The sequence below is a fragment of the Armigeres subalbatus genome, unplaced genomic scaffold (assembly GCF_024139115.2).
Source record: "Armigeres subalbatus isolate Guangzhou_Male unplaced genomic scaffold, GZ_Asu_2 Contig63, whole genome shotgun sequence".
In the NCBI taxonomy this organism is placed as follows: domain Eukaryota; kingdom Metazoa; phylum Arthropoda; class Insecta; order Diptera; family Culicidae; genus Armigeres; species Armigeres subalbatus.
In genome coordinates this window covers 6,234-15,857 of record NW_026943402.1, presented here as the reverse complement: position 1 = coordinate 15,857, position 9,624 = coordinate 6,234, and the positions used below count along the sequence as shown (strand labels likewise).

Genomic DNA, 9,624 nt, shown 5'->3' with positions numbered 1-9,624 from the left:
TTCTGAAAATCCTTCTTTTTGAAATATCTACTGAGAATGTCTTAGGAGCTTCTTAGGAAATTGTTTCAAAATTCCAAAAAAAGTCTCTAAATTTATGAATGGATTACTTCGGAAATTTCTGTCAGCTTCGGAATTTTGCTTTGGAATTTCTTTGAAAATCAATTTGATATTCCTTCGGATTTTTTTTTAGTAATTCCTCTAGGAGTTCCTTAGCAAGTTCCTTGACAATAATTGTTCCTGAACAATTAACAACAATCCTTGACAATAATTGTTCCAATAGGAATTCTTCCAAAACTACTTTAAGCAATTTAATAGAGAATTTCTCAGGGTAATCCTTTGAAAATTCCTCCAGAAAATTCGTTTGTAACTTCATGAAGCTACCTACAGACACTGACAAAACTAGCTCTGTACACATCGTTGATTCGTCCAGTCGTCCTGTACGGCCATGAATCATGGACGTTAAAAGATGCAGATTATCAAACTCTCAAAGTGTTTGAGTTGAAAATACTGTGCTCAATACTTGGCAGCTTGGTGGAAAATGGTAAATGAAACAGACGAATGAATGAACCACGAGTTAAATCAAGTATACAAAAATGCAGACATAGGCAGGTTGATAAAATAAGGCAGATTACAGTGGGTTGGATATGTAGTGCGTATGCAGGAATAGAGACCAGCAAAAGAACTTGCAAAGAACCTGGAACAGGACGTTGGCTCTGATGGAAGCAGCCGCTGATGCATTTTGGAAATACTTTTAGGAATTCCTTCGAAATGTCTGTGGGGATTTGCTCAAAATTTTCTTAAAAGGTTCCTACTACACTTCCAACACTACTTCAGTTTTATCGGAAAGTCCTTTAGAAAATTCTGAAGAAATTTCACCAGAAAATAGTTCATGCTTTAATAAATTTCCGAATGAATTCCTGCAGGTATATTTTATGTTTTACTAAAGGAATTTCCCAAAGAGAAACTGAATGGATTATTCTTTCTAAAATAGAAAAATTCTGCAGACATTGTCATACGATTTTACGAAGGAATTCCTAATGAAATTTACTGAGAAATGCATGTATGAATTAAAAAAAATCATAGTTTCCTCCAGAAATTCTTTCAGAAACTCCACCAAGAGTTCTATGACACCGAAATCTAATTCTTAACACTTAGGGGTCACGAAAAAGTGAAGCAGGATTTATTGTTAAAATTTGATTAATCAATATAGTGGTAATTCAAATAACATTTTGAATGGTATTAATTAGTATCGCCGGCAATAAACTATTTTGAATGTGTTGTTTGATGATCGGCGAACGCAGAATATTGCAATTTTAATCCACTGAAGTCGGTTTTTATACGGGCGATTCCTACCGTGTGAATCAAGCCGCGTTAATCCAAAAATCCACGGTAAAATTGATTTTTTCAGCCATTGATTTTTTCATCCACGCCGGTTCACGCCGCCGCCGCCGCCGCCGATAAAAGTCAACGGCGCGCCGCCGTGACGCCGCCGCCGCCGGGACAAAAGTGACCACCACGCCGCCGCCGCTGATTATATGACCGGCGCACAGGTCTAGGCCAAGCAACATTTTATGTGCTACAATTTTAATCAGAGATGCACTGAATTACCAAACGATGGAAGAGTATTTCCCGTATTATTCACACGGCAGTAATACATAAACTAAATGTTATAAGATGTGGGGCCCTCCTTAGCCGTGCGGTAAGACGCGCGGCTACAAAGCAAGACCATGCTGAGGGTGGCTGGGTTCGATTCCCGGTGCCGGTCTAGGCAATTTTCGGATTGGAAATTGTCTCGACTTCCCTGGGCATAAAAGTATCATCGTGCTAGCCTCATGATATACGAATGCAAAAATGGTAACCTGGCTTAGAAACCTCGCAGTTAATAACTGTGGAAGTGCTTAATGAACACTAAGCTGCGAGGCGGCTCTGTCCCAGTGTGGGGATGTAATGCCAATAAGAAGAAGAAGAAGAAGATGTTATAACTAAACTTGATAGTTTTGCTGAACTTGATGTTATAGTGCAATAATAATATCAAATAAAGATGCACGAATACTTGGTATACGATGCTCTAAAACTGTTCGCATAACATTTCTACAATATGTCCAGCCCATTATCCACTTTCTACAGTTTGATGAGCGCAGGTGTTATTTCTGAGGAAGGTCATAAATTGTATGTATTTATAAACATTGTACTGCCTGTAATCGCATAACTTTTCCAAATGAATAGGAAAGCCAGCAAAGATGGGACAACTATGCGGTTACAGGCAGTGTAGTTCATGCTTATATCGACTGCAAGGTTTCAAAAGACAATTACGCGCAAAAAGATGAAATTCGTGTCTGTCGAGATACAAATTAGTGGTACACATTTGGCCATCTACGCCGGGCGTATTGTTGAGCTCGATAATCATTGGTCTTGTGTTCAGTTTCCCGGAACGTTTAAGGCCGATGTCCACGTAGTGGTTTTTAAACTGCGTGCTCGTCGCGTCCACGCAAGGTACCCAGCATCAAATGGAATAAAGCACTCGTATGTGTGTGCATATGCTGCCCTTCGAAGAAGTGGCGCTCACACACTTTAAAAAGCGCTACGTGGATCCACCATGTGCGACCGGCGTATTTGTAGCTTTTCATTGAACACTGTTTTCGCTATTTTTCTTTCAACAGGCCGATATTGACCAGTTTCGTGTCGATATTTAATAAAATTGTACTAAGTGACCAGCCCACTGAAGTCTGTCGTGTTTTATATGATTCAAAATATTCCCTTGTACACTTAATGCAGCTCGTGTTCTAGTTTTCTTCCGAATAATAAACGTAGCACCATTCACTCGAAATCTTGAAAGCTTACAGTCTACCACCCATGCTTCATGTCCGTTAAGGGCCACCGAGGGAAAACAGAGCCAACCTAAATTCCTCGTGCATGTTGGAGGACCTAAACCGTAAAATACTTTAACCACAGCAGTCTTTTCAATTCTCAAGAAATATCACAAGCGTTCTGAGGTAAACAATTTCTTCGGCAGCTCCATCCCCATCAAGTATTACCTTATCATCAACGCCATCATCCTACCCATGTCTCTAACCGCAATTATGTAATTTGTCTTAGTGAAGTAAATTGGTAAGCTTATTATCGCCGTTTATCTCATCAGTGGGGCCCTGATACTGCCCTGCGATCGAGTCCTATTTCGGTGAAGTATATGTAATAGAATGTAATTGTGATGAATGTGATTCTCCAACAAATACCTTTCGAACGCAAGTGCAAGTTTGTTAATAGCAGTATTTAACAGTAGATCATAATGTTTACCAATGCTAAAATTAGTTTTCTCCTTGTCCAACAAACTTAACTGGCTGGATTAACAACTTCATGAAGCTTTTGCAAAAAAAAAAATCGAATCTTGAAATTTGATGATTATCAAACAATCCTCGCATCCTCGCATCTTTTTCTACAACTAGTTCTTTGAACATATTGCGAAAACTTTGTATATTTATTAGGAAGCCTAGAAAACCAGTTTTCGATTGAGACTGTAGAATTGGTTGATTTGACATTAGCTTTAGTGACCTAATGTACCTATGTCTCTGCATATGTTAATGTTGCATTTATTTATTCAAAATTTTCTTTGCATAATGGTTGTTTGAATTTGCTGGCCTGACAATCCTTACTGTTTAAAACGTCAAATATATTTTTGATCCAACTTACAAGTTCAATCGTTGCGTTCGATTCCGAGAAAGCTGCACAGTACAAATAATACAAAGTATGTAACCGTTGGTCCCAATATGTTGCTTGTTGGCTCCTCCACAAGCATCCTTCTCATTATTCCACGTCGCCAGTGAGCCTCTAATTCCTTTACCCCACCCTAAAAAAAAAAAAAAAAAAAAAATTCGACGTTACAACCTTACTGGCGACGTACATCCGATTGTAGCGCACCATGCTCGAGACAAACGACTTCTTCAATACTACCCGTTACAGAAAACCAAATGTACGATACCTTTTCAGCGGTTTGAGCAGGCACCCATTCCGTGCCCTGGTGGTCAATTTTATGATCAACGCGGAATGGTTGCCAACATTGACGAACCGTCGAAGGGTAAATTTCGGGTTCTCTTAATTAATACCGAAAGGAAATGAAACCTAGGTAAGAGATCGGCAATCACTCGGATCATTCGACAAGTGACTACCAAAGAATAAAGTCGTGTGCATGCAGCTATTTTTTTAAAATATATTCACGTGGTGAAGTTAAGGTGCCTTAAATTGCGTCTTGTTCCAGGGCAGTACTCGTAGATCGAGAGAACATTAACGTAGTGCTAGTGTAAAAAGGATAAGCTTCAATCGACCGTGTAGTAAAGCACGGAATAGAATAAATAATAGAGAAAAGGTAATTATAAAAAAAAGGGTGTACGGTGAGAGAAAAACGGAAAGTGGTGTACTAATGACCTGATTAGGTCCAAATCGGGCCTTTTCTTTTACAACCCTCGTGCGAGGGACATCTTTTCTCCGCAGCGGTCCCTAGAGCCCGATTCGAGAGTCAAAAGGGGGCAACACGGAACGCCGTGGGTACAGAAAGCCACCTCGGCGGCCATTTTGGAATCGACTTCGGCGAAGACGAGCGCCATCTTCCTAAAAACGTGGACTTAGAAATAAAACGTGCATATAGGAGTTGAGCATTCCTGACATCCACTCTGCCGTTCGATTCGGCCTTGCTGCGTTCATCACCACCGCAGGGCGGCACTCCGCCGTTCAAATCGGCTTTCCGACGCCCATCGCCACCGCAGAGCGGCACTCCGCCGTTCGAATTGGCCTCGCTCCGTCCATCTCCACCGCAGGGCGGCACTCCGCCGTTGAAATCGGCCTTCCGACGCCCATCGCCACCGCAGAGCGGCACTCCGCCGTTCGAATCGGCCTCGCTCCGTCCATCGCCACCGCAGAGCGGCACTCCGCCGTTCGAATCGGCCTCGCTCCGTCCATCGCCACCGCAGGGCGGCACTCCGCCGTTCGAATCGGCCTCGCTCCGTCCATCGCCACCGCAGAGCGGCACTCCGCCGTTCGAATCGGCCTCGCTCCGTCCATCGCCACCGCAGGGCGGCACTCCGCCGTTGAAATCGGCCTTCCGACGCCCATCGCCACCGCAGAGCGGCACTCCGCCGTTCGAATCGGCCTCGCTCCGTCCATCGCCACCGCAGGGCGGCACTCCGCCGTTGAAATCGGCCTTCCGACGCCCATCGCCACCGCAGAGCGGCACTCCGCCGTTCGAATCGGCCTCGCTTCGTCCATCGCCACCGCAGTGCGGCACTCCGCCGTTCGAACCGGCCTTGCTACATCCATCGCCACTATAGTGCGGCAATCCGCCGTTCGATTCGGCCTCACTACATTCATCGCCCATCCTCCAAACGAATCCAGCCAATCAACAATGCTAGCCAACGAGTCAACCAGTCTCCAAAGAAAGCGTATGTACACCCTTTAAAACCGTTTCTCTCATTAGCCCTAATATGGGCAAATAAAACAAGCATGTAAAATGATGCATTAGGCTAAATTATTTGAACAGACGCATTCCTTAAGGTTTCTTTAAGTTCACCTAATCCCTTTTGTACTGCAATTTCCACTTTGTCGAGTCCGCTGTAAGAGTTGTCGTTTACCGCGGATAAGATATTCCTTGATGGTAGAAATTAGGTGTTCCCAACCCCTAACGGTAAGTTGTCAAAAATTTGAGGCTCCCGCTGGAGTGAGTGCATGTTGGAGTGCAACGATACTATAGAATAAGACGACCCAGTGCTCAGCATAAATTCCCATAAAATTTATCCCGTCGGAGCAGCCGAGAGGCTACAAATTGGCGCCCAACGTGGGGCCATTAAAAAAATGATGTAGGTAATTCGATAAAAATATGATGAAAACAAATCCAATTGCTTTGAGCAGATTCAGACGACTGGCGCTAGCTGACCCTGCCGGATTTTTATTTTACCTAACACCTTGTTTTGAACACACTTGCTTACGGAAACCCATCGTTATGCATGCTCTCGCCTTTAATAGATTTGGATGATGCCCGACTCGAGCAGCTTCTGAATCTTCGATGCCACCTGAGGGTTCTTGAGATGCTCTTGAACCGCCTTCGGGTCATTCTGCATCTGCTCGAGGATGATTCGCATCGCTGGATCCTTGAGGATTTGCTGTACCTCCGGATCGTTCATGGCCTTCTTCCAGACTTCCTTCGGATCCGAATGCACAGCCATTGTGCACGCCCGGTATCCTTCCAGTGCTTCGGCATTGTTGGGATCAATTTCCAGCGCTTTCTGGTAGGCAGTCTGAGCTTCCGATGATTTCTGCATGACTTGCAGAATTTTTCCCTTGCGAATCCAGCCCTTGATGAAGGTTTCGTCCAATCTACAGCACGTGTCGCAATCTTTAAGACCAAGATCAAAAGCAGCTAATTTCGTGTAACAAGCCGCTCGATTGCTGTACAACTTTGCATCCTCCGGATTGCGCTGGATGGCTGTCGTGTAGTGTTTGACCGCTACACTGTAATCGCCCTTCTGTTAAACAGCGCGTAAATTTGTCATGCGGATATTTACACTATTCTTCGCTGAAATGGTCCTCTTCCTAACAATATTGCTTTTAACTTGCATGCAATATAGATGCATCATGTCAAATATTGTATACATTTAGGCTATATCCCGTGTGGAATTACGCTAATAATGGCGTTCCATTTGAGTGCATGATTGGTAGCGTAAATTTCAGTGGATTTTTGGGGTTAGGGACAAAAGGTCGAAAGACAAAAGGTCGAAAGGACAAAAGGTCGAAAGACAAAACGTCGAAAGACAAAAGGTCGAAGGGACAAATGGTCGAAAAGGACAAAAGGTCGAAAGGGACAAAAGGTCGAAAGGACAAAACGTCGAAACGGACAGAACGTCGAACGGGACAAAAGGTCGAAAGAAACTAAAGATCAATAAGATCAAAAGGTCGAAATGGACAAGGAACTGAAACGGAGAGAGTCAATCTAGCACCAGAGTTGCCCTACACAGTTAACAAAAACTCTGCTCTTTTATTTTTCACAATTTTCAACAAATAAATAAAATTCATTCAGTGAGTATAGATGGATGTTGAGTTTTCTAAATGTCACTTCGATCTGTCATAATGGTGCACGCCGCATATCAAATACACCGGTGTATATTACACGCCGGTGTATTTTCGATGCGTGCGCCTTTTGACAGATCGAAGCGACATTCAGAAAACCTAGATTTTCATCTATTATTTGCACTCATTGAATGAATTTTATTTAATTGCTAAACATAGTTTAAAATAAAAGAGCAACTTTTTTTGCCAACTGTATAGGACAACTCTGTCTCGCGCAATACAAGTTTTTTTCATTCCCTAAATCAACAATCTTTATATCTCTAACAGAACTATGTAGATATTCATAATATTGTTTCATAGTAATTACTCCTTCTTTGAAAATTGCTCATTCTTCAACTTTGAATGATGTGATGAGTCTGTTATTTCTACTTGAAGTTAAATGCATTTCATAAATTCTTTCGGAACACCCAACTTGTTATCAACTTGTTCTTGATCGACCTTTTGTCCCTTTCGACCTTTTGTCCCTTTCGACTTTTTGTCCTTTTCGACCTTTTGTCCTTTTCGACCTTTTGTCCTTTTCGACCTTTTGTCCTTCTCGACCTTTTGTGCCTTTCGACCTTTTGTCCTTTCGACCTTTTGTCCCTTTCGACGTTTTGTCTTTTCGACCTTTTGTCCTTTCGACCTTTTGTCTTTTCGACCTTTTGTCTTTCGACCTTTTGTCCTTTCGACCTTTTGTCTTTCGACCTTTTGTCATAGATTCGGATTTTTGTTGTGGATCGTGTTGTTCTAATACTTTTATAGCATCAGCAGCACTTTTGCTGAGCGTGGCTAACTTCACCTTCATTTTCTGATTTCGAAAATTTACGTGGTTATCAGATAATTTAGGTGTCAATTTCATGCCAGTCAAGTTTTAAAATTCATTCAATTTCTTTATAAACTCCCATCGTGCCTCGCCATTCATGGTGCTTTTAACGGACTGAGAACAAAACACATTTCTTATAAGCCTTATTAGTCACCAGTAGGATGTTGAAAATGTGTTACAAGAGGTACGGATTTATCAATCTTCAAGTTACACCCTAACAACCTTAGCACCTACGTCTTGTAGAGCAATCAATACGCTTTCTACAATCTGCTTCTTATCGTGTGTTTTGAGTCCGCTTATAAGATAATACGCAACAGGTATCTTCCAGTCGTCTTCTTTAGCTGTGACCACGTCGTCACCTTCTATTAAAAACGACAGCGAAGCACCGTAATCGACAACTTCATCAAACTTCTTCTTTTGGGGATTCCACTCAACAAGTTGCCTAGCAGCAACTTCATCCATTGTCAAACTCACTAATAGCTGACGCCCGACTGTCATCTCTTTCGATTTAGCTTCCAAAACGTTTAACGATTCGACCGTTATTCCAGGTTCGCTGTCTACCGTTCGGTACCAGCTTGCAACTGTTCTCTCATGAGAGAGAGTATTGTCGAACGCCTTACGGACAAATCGATATGCTTTCGAAGAATAAAAGTTAAGCGTCGTTCCAAATAAGCGCACCGCCTCACTGAATGGCAGTCCACGTCGGATATTATTCACTTCTTCTAGCAGTTCAGAGCTCGAGCTGAATTTCTGTAATATACAAATATACACAGATAGAAAAATCTACTGAAATTTACGCTAAAAATCATGCACATAAATGGAACGTCAATACTAGCGTACTTCCACACGATGTGTTGCCTAAAGATATACAATATTTGACGTGAATCGTCAATTTTGCATACAAGTTGTAAGCAATCTTGTTAGGAAGAAGGCCATTTCAGCGTAGAATAGCGTAAACTTTCGCATGTCAAGTTTTACGCGCTGTTAATTTTTCTTTTTTTTTCTGTGTATATTTTGATACAATGTAATGAAAAAATCGGAAACATAATTAATACCTGAAGAATCACTTCCCCTCCAGCGGTAATTTTTTTTCTCGTGATTCTGCCATGATTTCAGCAAACCGATTTGTAATCCTACGTAGCCGCATATTCTGCTGGTTTAAACGGTTACACGTTTTTGTGATTCATGCAATTGGTGTAGGACCCTCGGAAGCGCTTGCTTACCAGCATCTGGGGTTATTGAGGCATGTTTATCGTACCCCCAAGGGCCTTGGATGTGTGCGGGTTTGTTTTGTCACCTGCTTGTTTGGATCGACGACTAAGTCGAGTCAAGTACGAGACACTGAAGACGACCACCCAGTTGTGGTCGAAATACGTATCTGCAAAGATATCAAAATAATTGGTGGAATTAAATGGAGAGTACTAAACTCGTCTTAGACAGTTGAATACATTCCACTAAAAAAAGAGCTTAAATTATTTTTTCTTAATTTTCCTTCCATTCCTCGATCTCCCCTTACCTTGATGGTCCCTTCAATATGGATATGTGGAGAGGCGACTGTATATGAAAACCTACAGTACCTGTGGGAGGAAATTCCGGGAAACTCTTTTTTATAGTTGAAATCCGTTGGGTTTCACTTAATTAGGCACGCATCTTCCAACTAATTTATTTAGATACTAATTGAACTTGGTTTAAACTTGATATTTTCCATATTT

General features: G+C 42.1%; 2 protein-coding genes across 2 annotated transcripts; both read right to left on the bottom strand.

Moving 5' to 3' along the window:
* Nucleotides 1–4,602: 4,602 nt before the first annotated feature.
* On the bottom strand, nt 4,603–5,365 carry LOC134204498 (loricrin-like). Its single transcript, XM_062679314.1, has 2 exons — nt 4,743–5,365; nt 4,603–4,615 (listed from the first exon to the last, which is right to left on the bottom strand). The coding sequence occupies exons 1-2, from the start codon at nt 5,363–5,365 to the stop codon at nt 4,603–4,605; spliced, it is 636 nt and encodes a 211-aa protein (XP_062535298.1).
* Nucleotides 5,366–5,824: 459 nt separating this feature from the next.
* On the bottom strand, nt 5,825–8,662 carry LOC134204499 (uncharacterized; the record flags this gene model as incomplete). Its single annotated transcript, XM_062679315.1, has 2 exons — nt 5,825–6,509; nt 8,147–8,662. Coding segments are annotated over 2 exons (1,023 nt in total), but the record flags the coding sequence as incomplete, so codon positions are not given.
* Between the last annotated feature and the right edge of the window lie 962 nt (nt 8,663–9,624).

Excerpts from the sequence above, each read along its gene's own strand:
- LOC134204498 (XM_062679314.1), bottom strand. The coding sequence starts at position 5,365 with ATGGGCGATGAATGTAGTGAGGCCGAATCGAACGGCGGATTGCCGCAC.